This window comes from Pseudorasbora parva, chromosome 25 (genome assembly GCF_024679245.1).
Source record: "Pseudorasbora parva isolate DD20220531a chromosome 25, ASM2467924v1, whole genome shotgun sequence".
Classification (NCBI taxonomy): domain Eukaryota; kingdom Metazoa; phylum Chordata; class Actinopteri; order Cypriniformes; family Gobionidae; genus Pseudorasbora; species Pseudorasbora parva.
In genome coordinates, this window is record NC_090196.1 from 23,582,080 (window position 1) to 23,604,808 (window position 22,729).

Below are 22,729 nucleotides of genomic sequence, written 5' to 3' on the forward strand. Positions count from 1 at the left end.
TTTTGTCATATTTGTTGGACTGTCTTTATGCTGATTTAAAATAATCGTATTACAATAAACTTTAGTACAGCAAAAAAAACATTAATGTAATGCAAACAAAATATGATTTCCATTACATTAAAAAGTTGTACATTGTAATATTTTGTGTGCCTTTCATTTATGCTGTTTTAAATAATATTGTATTACAGTATGTTTTACTCAAATAAAGTTAAAAAATTACACTTACACAGAATAATGACAATCTCTGTTATATGTTTGAGAATAAAGGGAGTTAAAAAAACGTAATACTAAGGCATCTGGACACATTAGTGAGAACTGAAGCCCATTTTTTAATGAAAATGTTAAATAAAAAAAAGAACAATGATCCTAATAATTGACTTAATTTTCTTTATGCAAAACCTATTTCGTTTCTTTGATTTTGAGGTGACCTTTTAATGTTTGTGTGAGATACGCTGTAAGGGTCGTTTTGAGAACACGTCATCTTTCTCTCGCTCTCTCTCCTTCTTGACTTCCGTCTTACCAATAGATTTAAAGAAATCACCCATAATCCTCTTCTAGTGCTGGGACAAGGCTGAACTCTACACAGTGATTCTGTTACAGTAATCTCAGACAAAATTGGCTTAACTTCCTAGCAGACAGGCAGCCGGTCAGAAGCACAGTAATAGTGGAGGGGAGATAGAGGCAGCCATGTAAAAATGCCACCAATGCCCAGTAGGGTAAAAAGAAGTACTCTAGTGTAATATCATTAGAATATCCCACCGGTTCTAACTAACCCATACTTGCACCCATGCGGAAAATTCAGTATTATGTTCACTATATAGCTTATTGGTAACCTGTAGTCTTAAAGGGATAGTTCACCCAAAAAATTAAAATGATCCATGATTTACTCACCCTCAAGCCATCCTAGGTGTATATGACATTCTTCTTCGAGACGAATACAACCAAGAGTTATATGGAAAAAAATATCCTGGCTAATCCAAGCTTTATAATGACAGCAAATTTTAAGCTTTTAAAAGTGCATCCATCTGTTATAAAAGTTATCCACACGGCTCCGGGTGGTTAATAAAAGTCATTTGAAGCAACTTATGAAGAAAGTGTAATGCCTCTCACAGTTTAAACCACTTAGGCTATGTCCAACATCACTTGTTGTGCCAGTTACGCTTTTTTGTTAGTTGAATACGGAAGGCTGTCTGGTGAATGCCAGATAGTTTACTTTATAAAGGTTTAAATACGGATATTTTTCTTACACAAACCCATTGATTCACTTCAGAAGGCATTTATTAACCTCCCGGAGCAGTGTGGGTCACTTGTATATTGGATGGATGCACTTTTTTTGGTCTTCAAATTTTGGGCTGCCATTCACTCCCATTATAGTGGTTGGAAGAGCATTTTTGGGTGAACTATCCCTTTAAGGCTATAACAATAACTATATTAGCGTCCACACCAACACACTATTTTGTTCTGTTTATTATAAGCGTGCCACACTTGTGTTATCTGCCACTTTAAATGCTTAAGCTCTTTAAAGCAGAACTGGATTTTGATTGACTGTCAATGCTTTTACAATTAATCAGCTGTAAAAAAAAATTGTCAAAACGATTTAAACTATATATTTCCCCTGTGTCGTGATCTTTATAGTTGTGGTGTGGACTCTCCTATCCTTTTCGGTGTTAATGGGCCTTCATTCCACGTAAAAATAAAAAAAGTCACTGAAGTTGTTGTTTGTAGTTAGCAAATCAGGTTATGGACCACTTTTATGATACTGTTATGGTACATTTTTTTGTCTTTTTGGAGTTTGACAGACCTGGTCCCCATCCACTTTCATGTATATGGAAAAGTGCAGCCAGAACAGTCATCAAAATTTCTGCTTTTATGTTCCTCAGAAGATAAAACATGACATGAGAGTGAGTAAATGATGACCAAATTTTCTTTGTTTTCATGTAAACTATTCCTTTAAGAACAAGATTTTGCACAGGTGCCTCTGTGGACATTTGCGAACTATCTCAAGTCGTTTATAGGGGTGGATTTTTACGCTTATTTGTAAGCATTCCACATCCATGATTCAGTGATGTGACAATAGGAGAGATGACATGTGGGCTAGTTTCTGTAGGAGAGGACAAGGATGAAAGTGAGAGAAAGAGACAAAACAAGGACATGAGAGAGACTTTGAAGATAAAATGAATTGACCTTGTGCCCATGCAGACTGTATTTCATATTTTCAGTGCATTTCGTTTTTTTTTTTAAATCGCAATCCATCAAGTAGGTTCATTTGCATTCATGACAGTCTTGATAGAGGACGTCCTGACAGATAAGAACAGTGCTTTTTTTTCCAAAATAAGATAATCTTCATATGCGGGATGTGTCAAGTTAGATAGACCACACCCCTAATTCTTGGCCACACCTCTAATATAGCGATGACAAACTCCCACCTTGGAAATCTGAATGCATCAGCTGCTTGTGTTTTTATTCACAATTGTCTGCTCTAGGAATATTCCTTTCACTGTAACTTGCTTAAAACCTGTCAAGAAAATCTTCAAAATCAAAAGAAAAAAATAAGAAAACTATGAATTAGAATACGTAATAAGAATTATATTTTGAAAGTGCAGTTCAAGTTTTTCTCCTCATTGCCATTTTTTGTAAATATTATCAGTGATTATTGTTACTACAGTATTCATTTTTACTTTATTACTGTTAAAAGATTCTGTAATACAATGATTTTTCTATTAAAAACGAGATGCCGTGTACAAGCATAATCAAATTATGTATAAATGCTGTACAAATCACATAACATCAGAAAAAACAAGAAATCATACTTTATGTTAAGACAATGAAGACTATTTTATGAACATTATTTCTTTATTTATTCTTTGCATAGTTTGCATGACAGTTAAGCACCCCCCCCCCCCCCAATCTTGAAATTAATATTTTGGGTAATTCTTACAGTAATTAAATTATTTTCATTGTTGTACTAGTCATTTTATTTATTTTTTCAAAGCAAAAACAAAGACTGTTATGACATACTGCACTAGTATTATTAGATTCAAAGTGTGCAATCTAATTTTGTTTCACATAGTAATAGTGTAAAAGTTGTATGTCTGGGGAGAGTATGTTTGTATTTATATCTTAATTGCCATAAATAATCTCACAGGTAAAAAATATTGTAACAATTTTAATATAGGTTTAATTATCTGTATCCAAATATATAATTGCATTTTATTTTTTGATTTGGGGGTGAAACATGACTTTGATTTTGTCAGCTTGATGAACCAATAATGTTCCATAATATCATTTCCATCTTCTGTAAATGCATCACCACATGATAGCTTTTTGACAGATACGGAGAAAGACAGCAGAAAAAAACAAACAAAACAGACTCAATAACCACAACACAAGTGCTTACTTTCAAACACTTTCATTATTTTCTCCATATAACTCAAAAAAGAAACAGACCCCCAGGAAAATTAAAGAACTGAATGATAGAGGAAGAGAAAGAGAGAGATAAAAGAACTGGGCATGCTTGGGCATGCTATAGGCGCATAGGGTGACGGATACATCCAGGTCAAACGGTACAAGAGCCGGCGGTGCGGGTCAACTGCAGCAACTTCCTGTTTCAAAGACCCTTTGCAATCCCACCATCCCCGTCACATACAGCCGTTGTGGTATCAAAGTGAGCCAGTCAGCGATTCGCAAACTTCCTGGAACAGGACTCGAGGTGAGCAAATGCACGACTCCATACATTTGGGCCCCCAGCTTGCGTTCAGCATAGTTGTCATTTGTACATGTCTTTTTTTTTCTTTTTTCGGCTGGATAGAGAAACGGAGAAATATGGGGAAGGAAGGGAGGTGGGCGAGAAAGAGGGATAGAGAAAGAGTACACAAACTGTGAATGAATCATTGCCAGGACAGACTCAAGGGGGGAGAGTACAAGCCCATACACACATGCTATAAAAACATCTCAGTCTTTGCGTTCTGTTAGCTGGCTATAAAAAAATAAACAAAACACCTCTCTTTGATTGTTTGTTTCACTCGTTTTAGTTTCATCTCTGATTTTGGGGCGGAAAGACCTCTGGATGCCGAGACCAGCGCTTGGACCTCGAGTTCATCATTGGCATGCCCGATCAGACCTATTTCACTGTGTACCATGCCGTTGGCCAACAAGGTACAAGATTTCAACACACTCTTATGACAGCTTGTTGGAGAATCTCGTTTGTACTTTTTCGTAGGGTCTGTTTACGTTCTATTAAAGGGATAGTCCTCCCAAGACTAAAAATGTTGCCATCATTTATCACTCTCGTGTTGTTCCAAACCTATGAGTTTCTTCTCTCTGAACACAAAAGAAGATATTTTAAAGAACGTTGGTAACCAGACAGTTGACGGCAGTGTTGGGGAAAGTTACTTTGAAAAGTAAAGCATTACAATATTGCTTTACTCTCTTAAAAAGTAACTGAGTTACTTAGTTACTTTTTAAGAAAAGTAATATTACGTTACTTTCGCATGACTTTTTCTACTTTTTCACCTGGGCTGGGCTTGTTTTCTTTGTTTTGTTTTTTTATAACAAAAAAGTAATATTTTGTGCAAATGTAAAGACCTCTTCATACCACAATTGAAATAATAAGCCTCAGGCTGAGGTAAAAAAGCTAATTCAAACATGTACAGTAGAGGGCGCAGCTCAAACAAACCTTTCAGCTGTGCTGCCATTCTGGATAATGAAAGAATAGGAATAGGAGAGATAAAGGAAAAAAGTTTTACCAATAAAAACAAAAGTTCTTGTCGTTTTTGCTCATGGTTTAACTGAATTATTGGTCTATAAAGGTAGATTAAATGCATACTAATATTAGTTTTATTTAACATTTAATTATTGGATGTTTGCATAGTATTCAGATTTTGCATTTGACTGATTTTATTAATTTTGAGGAGTACTGAATCTTTATTGTGCAAGTGAGATGAATAATAATAATTTAGTCTAATAATAATTTAGTCTAGAACTACAATAACCATCAACGCGTCTGTACTTACTCTCAATTTTTCTCAACATGGTGAAAGGAGAGCTGTCAGTCAAATATATGTGAAAAAGTAACTTGCGTTACTTTTTTGAAAAAGTTACTCAGATATTTTGTTGTACATTTTAAAAGTAATGTGTTACTTTACTAGTTACTTTAAATGTAATCTAATTATGTAACTCAAGTTACTTGTAATGGGTTACACAAAAACACTGGTCAACGGCGCCCATTGCTTTTGTCTTTCCTACTAATGAAGTCACTGGGTGGCGTCAAATGTCTGGTTACCAACGTTCTTTAAAATATATTCTTTTGTGTTCAACAGAAGAAAGAAACTCATACAGGTTTGGAACAACATTTTCATTATTGGATGAACTAATCTTTTGAGTGTTCGTTTTAAGGGTAGACCTTTATGGCGAGGTTCTACCAACAAATAATACATTTTCTTACGAGTCAGGTTGTTTGAATTCATACAAAATCACCAATTTGTACAATACTCACAAATTTATGAACATTTTGATGGAAGTCCAAATGAAATCCGTTTTTTGGACACCTTGTCCAAAACTGCTATCACACTTTTCTTTATGTTTCCCCCCCGATAAGGATATCTGTACAAAACTAAAACATACATTAGCATGCAACTTTGTTTTTTTTTCCTTTTAATTTTAGAAAAACAAGGCAGTCGGCATTTTTCAGACGTCTTGCAAATAGCTAAAAAAGTTGTTTTTTTTTCTTTTATCAATAAAGATTTGTTTTTTTTGAAAGCAGCAGTTGGGAAAAAACGTTAACAGTCTCTTGAATGTCTGGTCGGGAACACCAGCATCTCGCGCAGCATGGCTTTCAGGTGTGCATGGTGAGGTTGGCAGGTGCTCGCACGTTCTTGTGATTTCATCAAAGAGAGTGTGGGGTGGGAGGTTTATAATGATGACCTCACAGAATGTCATGTGCTAGCCCTCATACAACATTCAACAACGTTAAAATAACATAATGCTGCGGAAAAGATCAAACTTAGGGAAGTGCTTCCAAAGATCAAATCCATGCTACGTTGTGTTGAATGTACACATGCAGGACCTGTTTATGAAAAGATAAATGAGTCAAAAATGTGTTATGATTTATTCTGCTGGGGGGAAACATTTTTTTTCATTTGGAGCAAGATTAATGATGAAGCCCTTTTAGATCGTAGAACTTTTGGATCTGGGAATTTTTCCAAATGCATATGGGTCAGACTCGCCCGAGTGCAAATGTTGCAAATGCAGAAACGCTGGTGGCACTGTGTCTCTGTAATTATCAGACTTGAACTTTTACTAACCCACTTTGGTGTGGTTGTGCTTGTTTAGCCGATTTCTTTTCGGCATATGCAACATTTTTAGGCAAATTCAAAGGTGTTTAGCCTTCAAAAAGCTCTGTTGCTAATCTAATCTAATTTTAAAAATGTTTTTAATTTTCATTTCAGGCCCACTATGACATTCTGGGGTCCACTGGTAGTTGACGTACCACACAGAAGGAAAACGGAGGTGTACAGGAAATGAGAGGAGCGGTTGGCATGTTATTTCAATGAGTGACAAAAACGAAGACATGGAGAAACATAAGCAATGCATAGGAGTGGTGCGCGAGGGAGGCGGGTGGTGTTAGACAGGGGCCGTTTCCCATCACTTTGAACCTGTTGACATCATAGCTGTGTAACGCTGCCATCACCCGAAAAGATGATGATGGTGGTCGCCCTTCACCCTTACGCCACCTTGCACACCCTCCCTCACCAAAGCCACCGTTCAAATGAGTCCAACACCCAAATACAAACCGAAACGGAAAAAAAAAGCCACCAGCATTGTCAAAGGCAAGTAAGAATATGAAATAAAAAAGAGAAACAAGTATATCAATTTATATCAGCAATAATGAGTGAGTGAATACATAGGATAAAACCAGAAGTTCAAAAGGATGCTTGTAACTATTTCAGATTTTATAAAATAATAATTAAGAAATCAAAACGAGCTCTTTGGAGACAGAAAAGCAGATAGAACCGCTGGGCCCAGTTTTGTGTTGTTTCCTTCCTCAGTCCTCATACTGACGTGCTGTAACTTCAATAGAAGTACATTGGTCGTTTGTTTAAAAAAAAACGGGCCGGGACCAGATCAGTCGTGATGATACTAGTATTGATTTGATAATAGTGTAGCTGGACAAAAGGAATTGATAGGCAATGCAGAGTTTAAATAAAAAAATGGACAAACAAAATGGCGACTCCAATGTTGAGCAAAATCACCATGACTACCAGAATAGAGTTGGAGCCCTGTTGAGTGAGAAAGAGAAAAAGAGAAAGGTCAGGATTTGTTTACACAGCATGGATTTCAGCAATAGTTTTTATTTGCATGTTGTCTAACTATATTCATTATAAAATTGTGCGAATCGGGTCACAGTGCAAACATGCTCTATACACAATGTGACACAATGCTCTATACAAAATGTGCTAAACACAATTTACCCTGTGGAATTACACAACAAGCGATTTCATTGGCTGAAAGAGCCTTTAATTGGTATTCACTTTAGTGCCTCATTAGAAATCCTACAAAATAACATTGATTTATTTTGTCTGAACTATATTATTATGACAATTACCCCCGGTTTCTCATATTATTATGACAATTACCCCCGGTTTCTCAGACAAGTCTTAAACTAAACTGCATGTTTAAGCTGTCTTAACTTAAAGCAACTTGCACTTAAAAATCATAAAATATGTCAATGCCATTGTTTTGTCTCAAGATACCCACCAGTAATGTTTTTTTTTCCCATGGAATGTTTATAAAAGCTGCTTAACTTTAACTAATAATTTAACTAAGGAGGCCTAATCCTGGCTTCATCTAAGCCCGGTCTGTGGAACCAGGCCTTAAAGAGTTAGTTCACCCAAAAATGAAATTTATGTCATTAATGACTCACCCTAATGTCGTTCAAAACAAACGCGGAAGAGAAGACAATGCTGAATAAAGTTGTATTTTTTGTTATTTTTGGACCAAAATGTATTTTCGATGCTTCAAGATATTCTAATTAACTAACTGATGTCACAGATGGACTACTATGATGATGTTTTTATTCCCTTTCTGGACATGGACAGTATAGTGTGCATACACTTGGATATGCTCTCGGACTAAATATAAAATATCTTAAACTGTGTTCTGAAGATGAACGGAGGTCTTACGGGTGTGTAGTAATCACAGTGAACTAGCTTAGCATTCAGCATTCACCCTATGCAAGTCACTTAAGCTCAAAGTACACATTAGGTTTAATGAGAATGCGTAACATGTGTACAGCTGAATACATAGTTTTTCAAAGTATACTATTTAATAGCATACGCAAACGACACATACCCACAAGTTTCACCCTTGTCCAGTGTTTGCACTATTTCTCTTCAGACGTTATGACTGATAAAAATGTCTTTGTACTCTTTTAAACTAGTTGCAGGTATATCTTAAAGGCCCACTGAAGTGCTTAAATTCAGTGTGTTGAAGTAATTTCCACTGAAACAGGAAAACAAGACGGGACATATCAAATAGCTCCTCCCCCTTCTTTAAATAGCCAATAGCATTTAATTTAGTTCACAGCTCATCCAGAACTGTTGAGCTCGGTAAAGCCTCCGTTTCCTCCTAACCTCTAACCCTTTCTCCTTCTAATCTCCTCCATATCACTTTAAAATATAGCATTCTGTGCAGAATTCAAATGGGCTCGATGGCCTGCGCTGTCTTGCGCATATTGTCCAGTCTGTTCTATCATGACTCTAGACCGGTCTCTAGTCTCTAACATGAATCCAGACTTCATTCGCCCCAATGGAAAGCATATTTAATCTGTCTGAATCGTTCCCTGTCTTCCATATAGTACAGTATGAGCCATTTACAATGTAGAAAGAAAATAATGTGTGAACAAGTGACCAATTTTAGCCACAGCTTCAGGGGGCGGGACGCTTCCGATTCTAGAGAGCATTTGATTGGACAGAACATCTGATGAGAAGTGATGAGTGATGCCATCAGAATCATTGGCTAAAGCGAGAGACTGTAAGTTTGAATGATTATATCTTCAAAATGTGCATTCTGTACCACACTAGCTTATAGATAACATTAAGGCTAACATATTCATTCTAAAAGCCAAAAAACTTCCATTTTGATTTAATTTAACCCCCTCACACATGCGTTAGTCAATGCGGCTGTCTATTGTTATTTAGGTTTTCAGTAGTTTGTTGTCATTGTTCCGTCTCATTAGACTGGGTAAACCCAGCCTGATCTACCGGCGATTTGACTTCGCCCTGCAACTGGAAGCCTGTCTGGAAACCAGACTGGAAACCTGTACATTCATTTATCCTGCTTCTGTTACACTTTTGCAGGACCAATCACAGACTGGCTTATCCACCTGGCGTGCTATTGGCGGGTTTAACATGATGTCGGATGGAGAAACGATGGGTCATTGCCTGTTGATCACTCCTCTTGTGGTCTGATTGGTTGAAGGACCATTCAATTGCATACAGAGCAAGCGATCTCCCGCGATCTCTCTTGAAGCCAATACGGAAGTAATGTAAACTGCAATTCCTCAACTGGCCACTAGAGGCTCCAGAAGGGAGCAAAATCTTATTGGGCCCCATGTTAAAATACCCAACTTTACAGCAGAAAAAAACATGTTTACAGCCTGGTACAAATGTGTATTTTTTTTGCCTATACGGCTAATTTTGACCTTCATGACAACTGTGAAGGGGGTGAATTTTTTTATAACTCATTCGTTTACGTTATATAAAGCCTTAAAGTTCTGCATAATTAAGGGCGTGGTTTGCTGGTGGATACAGGTGGATTGCCAAACCCTCTCTAGTCATTGCATCACCTAAGCTCCGCACACATCCCGCCTTTTTGCCCATTTTCTGTTATCCGGGAGTGAGACGCGATGACTCGCTCACAAGATCGCAACGCCCAGCTCGCCCCTACTTTAAGCTTCAGAGCGGCTTATCGGAATCCTATGGGTGACGTCACGGACACTACGTCCATATTTTTTTACAGTCTATGGTACAGAGTCATTTGCGTAATGCCCGTTGATCACGCCTCTTGTGCAGTAAAAAATACAGAGCAGACTCCCCAGAGCAATGTTCAATTTTAAATTGAGCTTGGTCTGGTGATAGCCAGACAACCGTCTCATCCTTTACTTTTTCAACCTTGAAACAACTGGCTGGCACAATGTTGGCACCTTGTGGACAAACTAATTGGTGCAACAACAAAAAAATCAATGAAGTGGTGCAAGCTGAGCTAACAGAGTATGTGCAATTAGAAAAAACAGCCTGTACAGTATGTTGAAATTTGTGTCACTCACAACCTAGTGTATGCATATAAATAAAAGTATACTTTAGCCATTACATAATCACAGTAAACCATACAGATTCGTATGAACATCTATAGTCAGAATTGGATGTACCAAATTGCTATATTGTGGAGTCACTTTGACATTACAGCATTGCATTACCACTTTACTCTAGGCCCCTAAACAAGCTCTTAAAATGCCAAAAGTGCTCTTGAATATACATTCTGTACACTCTACACTCTACCAACTTAGTCTTAGTTGGCTATGAGTGTGCTGCAAATAGTTAACATTAGTGCAAATAGTGCCCACTTTTGTGAATACAGTGCACTCTATAAACCGAATTGGCATAGAAAGGAAGCATGTTTGCACCGATAAAGAATTACAATGACTGAAAAACTCAAGCTGTTGCGTGAATATCACAGTGAAATTGTGCCATAATATCACATGCTAAAGTTATGCAACTGTTTAAGTGAATTTCCTCTAGTGTATTAAGCAGTCAACATACAGAGTCCTAGATTCAATACAAAACACATTTGCACACTACGGTGCGTGTTTAAAGAAAGCCGCATGATTATTCCATTCCCCTCGGCTCACCGGTGAGATACGGTATTATCTCAATGGAAATGAGAGTCTGTACTGCATTGTGCCAGCTCTCGTAAGGACGAACATATTTGCAACGAGCCGGGTTTGTCAAGCGCGCTTTTTAATTGATGGGCTCATGTAAGCGTATCGCGGACAATGTTTACAACCGTTGAGCGGAGGGACACGCGCGCTGCACATGCAAGACACATGTGAGGCATGAAATTAGGCTGTGACAAGCGAACCGGACACAGTACTGTTAAGAAGATGCCGTGAGCACTGATTTTGCACAATGAATTAGGACAAGCGTGTCTCACACAGTCACATTTAGTGCGTCTTCCTCTTGAGCAACCACATTTAGCCTCCACAGTTGTTTTATTGTACAGTCTGACAGTTGTGCCCTGTTTAGGAGCTGTTCTTCTTCCTGCTGTGCTAAGCTAATCAGTTGTTTATCTCGGGAATGTATAAATGTTGTTAAAAGCATTGACAGTGTTTGTTAATTCCTGAACCAGGGCTAGCTATTGTGCCGATGTGTTTCTGTTTCATGTTAACCTGTCTTACACAAGTCTGCTGCATTGCTTGCCTCTCTGCAGCTACAAACATAAACCCCCTCCTTACTAGAACTCACTCTTGTCATTTGATTGGCCACAACCTGAGCAAGGCATAAGCTGTTCCCTAGCAACAGAGTGTGGGACAGCCAATGCAGGGCTGCGTTGTGGAAGGAGCCACTTTGCCAATTTGCTGTTACTAAGGTGTTCTTAGTGCAGCAAGAGATCGTAGGGCCGTTAGGCAGTGGAAGGGGACAGTTTGAAGTTTGGATATGAGTGCAGGTTGTATGTCTTGGGCTGTTGTCGGCTCCTATGGTCTCTTGGGTGCCAAACCCTTACACTTTTTTTTCTGGCAGTTATTCTTCCTACCCGTGCGTTCTCAGACATTGATGCATACTAAAAGACCTGGTGCGGTTTTAAAAATGTATAATTACTTAAATAGTTTTTAAATAATTAAATATTCAAATGTTTTATTGGACAGATATTAAGATTCTGTTGACATTACTCACCCTCGTATTTGTTTCAAAACCCGTATGACTTACTTTCCTTCCATGAAATACAAAAAGAGACATTCTGAAGACACTTTTGTCCCTGCAAATACAATGAATGAATACAAAAACACCATAAAATTGCCACGTCCAATCATGGTCCTGGAGGCCAACAATCCTGCAGAGCTTAGGGCTGGTTTAAACCTGGTATTAAGATTTTTTTTTGATCACATCACAAGTAGAAGAGAGTACACCTGGTGTTTAAAATCGTCACTTTTGTCTACTTCCAACCACTTCTGTCCTGATTTTTCGAGGAGAGGGTCTATTACTCGTGGGTAAATGTATGGGGCTTTTCAGATCTTTCAAACTAATGCCTGGTTCAGACTACACAATCATTTTGTCTCTTACGATAGTCACAGTGTCAGATTATGTGGTTTTGACTGCTAAAATCTTGTTGTGTCCTGGACAAGAAACGTCAGACTACACGTTGCTACTCGACCAATTATCGCTCGTTGTCGCGATGTCGCATGTGATATCATCGCCTTTTAGAAACAAGAGTGTAACAAACAATGTCTGAAGCAGCGTGTTTTGTGGCCTACTACAGCCCCTTTCACACTGCACGTCTGACCCGCAATATTCCCGGAACGTTGCTGGGTCGCCTTCTGTGTGAAAGCAACCACGTCCCGGAATTGATTACCCAATTGAACCCGGGTCGGGGACCTAGTAACATTGAGGGGTTCGATCCGGGACGAGCGCTGTGTGAACAAAAGCCAAAACTAATGCCGCAACATGTACGTAGTTATCGTGCGACTCCTAGAACTTGTTTTTTTCAATAATACAACCCTGCAGTGCCAGAAGAGCTAGTCGATGTTTTAAACGCAGAGAGTATTCGTATACAAAATAAACTAAAATTAAACAAGCAGAAATGTGCGCAAACTGGACACAAGTCGAGACCACGGAGCTCCTTACTATCCGCGCTGAAGCTGAGATCGCTCGCCATTATACGTCACATCCGGATGTCACGTGTCAACTCGACCCGGGACTGTTACAGGTTGTGTGTGAAAGCGCACATATTACGGTATTTCGCTGGCAGTGTGAATGGACCAAATCTAGCAGCCTGGGAACAAATGCCGGGTCGCATTATCCGTGTATTTGCCGGAATCACAGTGTGAAAGGGGCTTAGCTGTTTTAGGTTTAGAAAATCGCAAAAATAGAAAGAAAACCCATGGACCATGGGCACGTTCCCGGCTGGCTGGAAGAGGACAGTATGGGCTGTCAATCCTCCAAAGAGAACTTGAGGTAAAATATTGTTCTTTTTATATAAAATATTTCCTTATTAGCCAGTAGTAAAAGCTTGCCACCACAATGTATTTGTAAAACATCTATTAAGCTTACATTAAAGCAATGGGTTTATTTTTTACAGCTAATTCCAGTAACCTTACTTACCGGGTTGCTGAAGGGCTTCCGCTATCGTTCACCAGCATTTTTCTTTTATTATTTGGTCATGGCAGTCACTTGATGAAACATCTTTCAGGCAGGAGTACGGTTGCCGCAGCTCCACGAACCTTTCCTCCGTTTTATAATTCCACCTAACTTTAGCCGCACCATCATCTCTCTTTCGTTTTGCCGTGTTTGAAAGCTGTGTACGAAAAGTATCTGTGCTCCGGTTGGTCAGCGTCACCCATGTGACGGAACCTGGACAGAACCTGTCGTGAAGGGCCGAAAAAAAAATTCAACATGCTAGTTTTTCTGTCGTGAACTATCGCAGACGCGGATTCGGTTGTTGTATGCTATGACACACTATACTTCCTAAATTCCGTTGTCGTTTATGAATCCCTACAACACCTTACGTCAAACGAATCATGCCAAATTCGGGCTAATACCGTGTAGTCTGAACCAGGCATAATGAATGAAAGGAGCTCCCACAATTTACATACAAACACGATTGGAGACGACAGAAAAACATATGGAGAGCATCAGCTTTCGTTTCTGCTCTGACAGCTGCAAGACCACGTTGAACCATGTGAGTGTGTGTTAGAAATTAGGAATGTTGAGAGAACATTGTGCTTGGTTCGTTTTCCTCAAACCAGACTTGGGTCTTCAGCCGACAAAGTTTAAATCCTGGTTGGCTAGCGCGCTACCCATAATGTTAACATATTAGGTCAGTAGGCGGAGTAGGCATTCTTTTGTGGCTGTTTGAACACATTGCACAACACAATGCATTTCCGGTTACCTCTGTAAGTAGCCGAAAGAGGACAAGCTCAAAATGTTTTAGACCCTGTTTACAACAGTATTTAGCATCGTCCACTTGTGACTTCCTAATACCAGGTGTAAACAGACCCTTAGATACAGTCATAAAGAAGCACACCTGAATTAATTAAAGTCTTCATGGTTACTATAAATGTCCCGGCAAGTGAGTTGAGCCAGGTTGGATCTAAACACTGCAGGATATTGGCCCTTTAGGAGCAGGAGTGGACACCCCTACCATAGAAGTCACCTGTTTCTCACTCAGGGCTCACAAGGGCCACTTTTACCATACTTTTATGGTGTTTAGCATCCTTTTTAAATCCTGAGAGCTTCTGTCCTCATTTATTGTAAATGCAAATCGACAATTTTTAGCTTTTGTGTTGAACAGAAGAAAGTCAGATTTGGACCTATATGAGGGTGAGTAAATGATACCAGAACTTCATTTTCGGGTAAACTTTTCCTCAAAGTCGCTCTCCCTGTGTTGAGTGTAGTGCAACTTTACTTACCGAGTTCACTTTGAGCTGAGAGTGATTCTCGTCGTCGTGCTCTAGTGCAATAGGTGGGGATTTCTGTGGGGGTGAGAGCGTGAGGTCCCTACGGAGGGGCCGTGCCTCTAACTTTTCCCCCACTCGTAGACTGTCCAACTTTTGCACCGAGTCTGGAGCCGGCCCCTCCCGGGCATCCCTGGGCCCTGAGGCATCCCGGATGTCCCGCTCCCGATCGCGATTTTTACCCCGTCGCTGTAGTGTATGTGCTCGGGACTCCGACTGACCATGCCACTCCTCCCCATGCCCATAGGGCTTCTGGGAGTTATGGGAGTCCATTGGCTGTAACGGCCTCATCTCCATTTCGTAATTGCTCAGTTTTTCCTCGTCCTGCTCTAGGAGACGGGAGTGAGCCAAACTGTCCCCGTGTACCCGCTGAGATGTCCAGGAAGCCGAGGGTCCGTCTGGCCTCCTTTCCCGTGGCGTTTTGTGATTGGAGGAGCTGTGGTCTCTAGGCTTATGATTGGAGGCGTGCTTGTGGCCGTTGGCCCGCGCCGCCCCAACCCGCACCTCGTCCTGTACTGAAGGGGTTGTAGAGCGGCTGCTGCCATGACTACCGCCTCTACTACTGCCCCCACGTGAGGCACGCTTGTCCTCACTCCAGCTGTTAGCCCTCAGGTACTCTCCACCTCCTCCCGAACCACCACCACCACCTCTCCCCTCCATCAGCACCTGGATCTCTTGCGTCCCCCCGCGCTCCTCGTCCACTGCAGTCTGTCGCAGAAAGCGGGCATTTTTGGTGCGGTGGGAAGATTTGGTCGTCGGGCTTCTGGGAGGTGTGGAGGGCCTGCTGGGAGTAGGGCTCACCTCTGGGGTTAAGTCCGGGGGTGTGGAGCCCTTCATATAAAGCTCAGTGCTGTCCGCAGTCCCACTGGAGATCACTTCCACATCGTTCTCGCTCGAGTTCTGCTGTTTGGGTCGCTGGCACTCCACTCCTACACATAGAAACAAATCTTAAGTTTTATTTCTGAAACGTAGTCATGCCACATGCTTTGCTTGAAATGTACTGAAAAGGGGGTGTATGGAATAGGAACATGCCCTTGCAGATCCTTCCATCTGTCTTAAGCAAAATAAATAAATGTGTATGTAATTAAGATAAAAAATCTTTTGGTACAGACCTGAATCAAATTCTTATTTGTCTACGCATCATTTCAAAATTTAAAATCTTTTCACTGCATTTAGTCTTCTGAAGCTAGGATAGTCATATTTGTTGTTATTGAATGAAAAAAAAAATTAAGTTACTTGTATTGCAAAGTAATGTATTGCAATATTGTGTTACTCCCTTAAAAAGTAAGTAATTGCGGTACTTAGTTAGTTACTTTTTAAGAAAAGTAATGCATAACATTACTTTTCCATTTCACCTGGGAGAAAAAAATACTTTTAATTTTTTAAGATTAAAATTTATTTTTGGTTATGGTTTAACTGAATCATCAAAGGTCAGCAAGCAAGTACATTGGTCAATAAAGGGAAATTTAATTGCATAAAATATTTGTTTTATTTAAGATATTTAATTATTGGACATTTGCATAGTATTCTGATTTTGCATTTCACTGATTTTATACTTTTTGAGGAATACTGAATCTTTTTTGCACAAGTGAGATTAGTAAATGCAATCTCACATTTAGTCTACTACAATAACCATCATGAAACAACGATGATTTTTTAATGACATTAGAAAAGATAACATTTTTTCAGATATTAGGAAGAGTAACTTGCGTTACTTGTAAAAAAGTAATGCGTTACTTTACTAGTTACTTGAAAAAGTAATCTGATTATGTAACACAAGTTACTTGTAATGAGTTACCCCCCAACACTGGTCTGTAATACTTTAGGGTTACATTCAAAATCCAAATTGGGGCGTTGCTTTCTAAAGCTCATTAAAAGTTAATCTTTTAAAAAAAGAACTGTATTGTTAAATGTAATGAATTAGTTTTTCATACGGTACATAATAATTGTTGTGATGCCTAAATTCACTTTTAGCATTCAAAATGATTGCTATGAGTTTGTAGTGTTTTATTTTTATTTTATTTAGACAAAATGGTTAGAATTTTAATATCTACCATTTATCAGGTAATGGCTAAAAAATGAAAACAACTATCAGCTTATCATATCAGCCAGAATTGTAATATTGGTGCATCCTTTATGTTTTTATGATCTTTTTTTTTTGGTCTCTAGATAAGCTGTAGATAAATGAGAAAGAACTTCAAGAAGACTCTTCAGTAATAAAATGTTTGTGTTCCACAGGAAAAAATAACAGCTTGGTTGGTGTGTTTGGAACAGCATAAGGGTGAGTAAATCATGAATCTAGGAATTATTCCTAGATTGCTTGGAGCACATGGACCATTCCTGCTAACACAGTGTAACTTATCAAAGCTTTCCAGAGTCAGCACCATGGCTGCTCTAATCAGCTTGACTAATGAGAGCGAAGATTTTCAAGTCTGTTTGCGTAACGCGTACATCCCTATGCGTCTGTAAGTACATAACTTTCAACTTAACTTCGTAAAGGCTTGTATTCCAACTGTAAACATCATTTACTAATCTGTTACACGTCACCACATCTCAGCCAAGTTTGTCCTAACATTTCTAAGGTCATCACATGAGGTAACTTTATCATTTAGAAATATCAACCGTTCCAGGAGGTCGCATACACTGATCCGGCACAGCGTGTGTGCTTATAGTTCTCCTGTAAAGGGGTGTTTTGTGATGGGATGGGATCTGAGAGTGTATAAATTCTGCCAGTGTGTGGGGGTGTGACAGCGACTGAAAGTGTGACTGCGTATACAGTATGTGTGTTTATGTATGTGGGTGGTGTGAATATGTGTGTGTGTGCATGCATAAATTTCATTGTGTATGTCGGCTAGCTTCGCGTGGGCTTGTCGGAAAGGTCAGCGCTGACCTCCCCTTATCTTCTTATTGCCTCTTCTATCACTCATTCCCCCCGCTCGGCACGGTAGGGGCATTGACCCCTACAGCCCTGAACCCATCCGGCACCTACACGTACACACACGGACTCTTTCACCGTCACTCTGTTGTTCTCCTTCTGAGCTATTACTAACATGTACATCTACCTCTTGCTGCTAGCGTTTGCTAGCAAAAAATTATCAGCACTAAATTGTAAATCGTCTAGAGAATCGATTAATAATATTTGCCACTTTCAAATCACGGTGGGAGTGTGTGTTTTTTAAGTTAACTTATTGGCATATTTAGTATTCGCAGCTATATGGAAAGCTTAGTCGTGCTGTCAAACAGTTTGAAGTCCTGGTTATTTTTAGTCTCCAGACTCGTCTGGTTGCACTCACTGTTTCCTCTGTGCTGGAAAGAAGGGGAAAACTCTTTGGCGGTGATCCGGGCCAGCCTGCACTCTTCCTGGGCTTTCTGTGCTGCCGTTGTCGCGGCATCGGCTTTCCCTCTGGCGTGAGCTGTCCTGTGGATATAGCGGTCCGGGCCAAGCCAGTTAAGATGTAGAGAGAAAGACGGGGTTAGAAAAGGACAGGGCTCGTGATCTTGCATTTAAGGTGAAGTGTGTAATTTGTGAATCACTTACCAAAAGGAATTGAAAATATATATTTTTTACACTGAAACAATTACACACTTCAGCTTTAAACTCAAATATTTAACAACTTAAGACACACACACACATTGTTGCATCCCCTTACACTAACCCTACTACAAAACCTACCCATCACACAAAACTTTATGCATTTTTAAATTTCGTTTCTGCACTGAGTCTATTTTTTGCTGTGCTGGACGCGCTAAAGTGACAGCGCACTATCTGCATCAAAACAAACATGTATTGGTGCGAAAATCTAGTAATTCCCCCAAAGATGCATATAATGTAAAGTGTACTCTGTGTCATAGTCTTGGCTTTTGCCTTGAGTAAAGCAAGGAAAAGGGAATTTAGCTTTAGGTAAACAAGTGAAATAATAAGGAGCACTCCTTTCTTGGAGTTGGAAAAACTTGCTAAATTGTTAAAATGTAGTGTGTTTAAACATGATATCTAAAAAAGAGTTTAGGCCTACAAAGAGAATTGCAATGATGACGAGCCATGCTCAGTATCAACTTTTGGATTTTATATAAAAATATTTAAATATAACAAATAAAATAAAATAAAATAAATGTTTATATATGTTTTTTTTTCCGCTGGTTATTTATTTTATTTTTGATAAAACCATAACCATATAGGTTATGCTTACACCAAAAGTTTCCTCCCCCTTTTTTTCTGATCCAAAAAAGGATCCAAACCGTGACTCGTGATCGGTGATGTGATCAGTTACACCACTATCTCCGGTCTAATGGAGACATCCCAAAGGTGTTCTATCAGGTTGATGTCAGGACTCTATGCAGGCCAGTCAGGTTCCTCCAGACAAAACTCAATCTTCCATGTCTTTATGTATCTTTGTGCACTGGTGCGCAGTCATGTTGGAACAGGAAGGGGCCATTCCAAAACTGTTCCCACAAAGTTGAATGCATTAAATTATCCAAAATGTATTGGTATGCTGAAGCATTAAGAGTTCCTTTCACTGGGCCAAGCCCAATCCCTGAAAAACAATACCCATACCATAACCCCCCCTTTACCAAGCTTTACACTTGGCACAATGCAGTCAGGCAAGTACTGTTTTCCTGGAAACTGCCAAACCCAGGTTCCTCCATCGGATTGCCAGACAGAGAAGTGTGATTCGTCACTCCAGAGAACACGTCTCCACTGCTCTAGAGTCCAGTGGCGGCGTGCTTTACATCACTGCATCCAAGGCTTTGCATTGCACTTGGTGATGTAAGGCTTGGATGCAGTTGCTTGGCAATGGAAACCCATTCCATGAAGCTCTCTACTCACTGTTCTTGAGCTAATCTGAAGGCCACATGAAGTTTGAAGGTCTGTAGCAAAAGTATACATTGGTATAGGTCTACCATTATAGTATTATCTATCATGTTTTATGTATGGCTTTTAGTTGTTTGGTTTGGGGAAAACCTTGCTCTGAGGCAGACCATAGCAAAATGCACATACGAACGTAGTTTTGCCAGTGAACGATCTGGTCATTAAGTTTATAAGGCACATGCTTCAGTGCCTACCGGGCTCTCGACACTCCGATTATCCAAGGGTTGACGATAAATACAGGCTGAAGGCAAACAATTACACAGCAGTCACACACCCTCAGTCTGAGAGACACTCTCGGGACTCCACAGAGTCATGCCTTTTTGACACTGTAATTCTAACTTGTTTTAACTCTGTGAACTTGCCAAGACTCTATTTCATGACCTGTAAAAACAACTTTACTGCAGTTTAAATAACCATATTTGAATGTAAATATCACAGGGTATCAAATGGCTGCAGAAAACTCCAGGAACTTTTTTAATGATGTTTGAGGAAAAGCTTAAGGCTAAACATTTTCTGAACAAATAAGCAAAAACACCCTAAAATGTTACAATTATCCTCTACAATACACAAGTACTGTTCACTAATTCCCATCTGGACCTCTAAGAACAGGCAACAGTGCTTGCTTTGGCTGCTAAATAATTCACTGAGGAAATCAATGTGCTCTGTGTCTAAGAGAATAAAAGACAGCTAGCGTTCACAACCTCGCCTTTTAATGTGTGATTCCCCATTCATCACAGCCACAGTCGGTTCTACCTGTGTGCGATCGAGACTTTGCATGATGATGACGCACACCATCATGCTGACATGTTGGATTGTGTACAAAAAAAATTGTGCCTTGTTTTCCAGTAAATATAAAACTAAATAAACTGATTTCAGTGAAAAAAATGTACGTGATAGGAGAATATTACATATTACAAATTACTGGTAAAATAATATTGGTAACACTTTACAAAAATATCTAATTTGTTGAGTTTAATTTATGCATTAGCTAACATGAGATAACAATGAGCGATACATTTGTAACAGTATTGATTAATCTTTGTTCATTTTAGTTAATAAATATTACAGTCATTCATTGTTTGTTCATGTTAGTTCACAGTGCATTAACTAATGTTAACAAATACAACTTTTTGTTTTAATAATGTATTACTAAATGTTGAAATTAACATTCATAAATGCTGTAGAAGTATTGTTCATTTTTAGTTAATGTTAACTAAAATAGTTAACTAATGAAACCTTATTGTAAAGTGTTACCCTAATATTTTAAATGTATTAATAATTTATTTGTATTTATTTTTAAATAGTTTATTAAAAGAAGTTTTAGTTAGTCATTTCATTTAAAATTCATTAATGTTATTTATTTTTTAAATTATTAATACAATATTAAATTTTATTTAGTACATTTTAATATGAATATATTAATATTATAGATAAATAAATATTAATATTATAGTTAACTAAAACAGAAAAACATTTTCGTAAAAATGGAATAATTCCGTAATAAAAAAACATTTCCGTAATAAAAAAATAAAATCTATAAAGCTTAAACTTATTTCACATATTAATTTAGTTTAACTTGATGTATTAAAATAACTAAAACTAAAACTGAAATAAAAATGAGTAAAAACTCAACTATTTAAAAGCACAAAAAATAACTAAAACTTAAACTTAAAAAAAAAACTGATTCAAAATATTAATAAAAACTATATCAGTATCTCAATTATACTAAAATAACACTGGTATTAATTAAAAGTATAAATTGAATCAATACAAACATTATTAGACATTTAATAAATAGTTAAAAATGATTATATACTATTGAATAATTATTAAAACATAACACTTTTGCTGGAAAATAAAGCAAAAATATGATTTTTAATGAACATTTATTCTTTTCACAGACTTAAAGTTTTAAATTCTGCCGCAGACGGATTATTCATGGAATGGAGCACACAGGTATGAAGATGCTCTCCCTTTCTCACTGAACTTTTCCCCCTGTCTCAGTCTCTACTTGTTTGTGCAGTGGCTGTCTTGGTGCAGTATTGCATGTCGATGCTCATCGATTACACCCTCTTCCTCTCTGCTCTAGGCTGTCTTCACCCAGCCAGCCAAACCAAGTGCATGCTTGTGCAAGAAACTCTGTGTGCCTGCATGTGTGTATGCAAGCGTTTTTAACATGTGAGGGTTTAAATGGGGTTATAGCATGTGGTGTGGTCAGAACATGTGGGCGCGAGAGCATTCGAGTGTGTGGCGGTGAGCTACGGCGAGGTAGGTCGGATGAAGAGATCTTCGGATTGCATTCACCCCGTGCCTTGCCGGTTGTCCTGGCAACGGCGGTGGAGAGAAAGTGAGGGAGAGGATAAGATGGCGTGGGGTATAAAAAGGACAAACAATTAGATAACAGAGGAGAATGAGAGGAGGATTGTGGGATGCTTCTGGAGGTGTTGAGAGTACAGTCAGAGAGTGAGGGCTGGATGTGAGAAACGTCCATTCACTAATAGAGGGCTTCTAAATGGTGTGTGTATGGTCACACAGATGCGCACACACACACGCATTAGATCCTGATCCATAGGCGCTGTGAGTCTGGGTCGAGCTGTGCTGGTTGCCGTTCTATTTATATACTGCTGAACAGTAGCAATGTTTCTACACACTTTCTGATGGAAACAGAGACTAAACCTTGTTTCACAGCATGTCCTGAACTCTCACACAGTTAAGGGGATAGATAGTTCAGCAAAAAATCCTTTGTGTTCTTCTATGCCCAAATTACTCCCATTAAAATATCTTAAAACATTAAAGCATTAACTTAAGCAAAAAAGTCTTATTTTCGATTGTTTGTTTTTGAAAGAAAATAATACTTTTATTAAAGAAAAATAGGCTCATTTTCCAACTCCCTTAGAGTTAAACAGTTGAGTTTTGCCATTTTCAAATCCATTCAGCAGATCTCCGGGTCTGGCGGTAGAACTTTTAGCATAGCTTAGCATAGATCATTGAATCGAATTAGACCGTTAGCATCTCGCTCAAAAAATGACCAAATAGTTCCGATATTTTTCCTATTTAAAACTTGACTTTTCTGTAGTTACATACTAGGTACGTGTATTCAGACCAGGGCCGGCGTTTGCTATAGGCAAGCTAGGTGG

General features: G+C 38.7%; 1 protein-coding gene across 1 annotated transcript in view; it reads right to left on the minus strand.

Annotated features, from left to right (window-relative positions):
• Positions 1-3,393: 3,393 nt before the first annotated feature.
• The window catches only part of jph3b (junctophilin 3b), a 47,789-nt gene continuing 28,453 nt past the window's right edge, over positions 3,394-22,729 (minus strand). Inside the window, exons 3-5 of the mRNA XM_067435815.1 lie at positions 18,019-18,143; positions 14,681-15,654; positions 3,394-7,277 (exon numbers count right to left, since the gene is read on the minus strand). Coding sequence (XP_067291916.1) covers positions 7,197-7,277; positions 14,681-15,654; positions 18,019-18,143 — 1,180 coding nt within the window. The 3' untranslated portion in view covers positions 3,394-7,196. The remainder of the gene's footprint in view (positions 7,278-14,680; positions 15,655-18,018; positions 18,144-22,729) is intronic.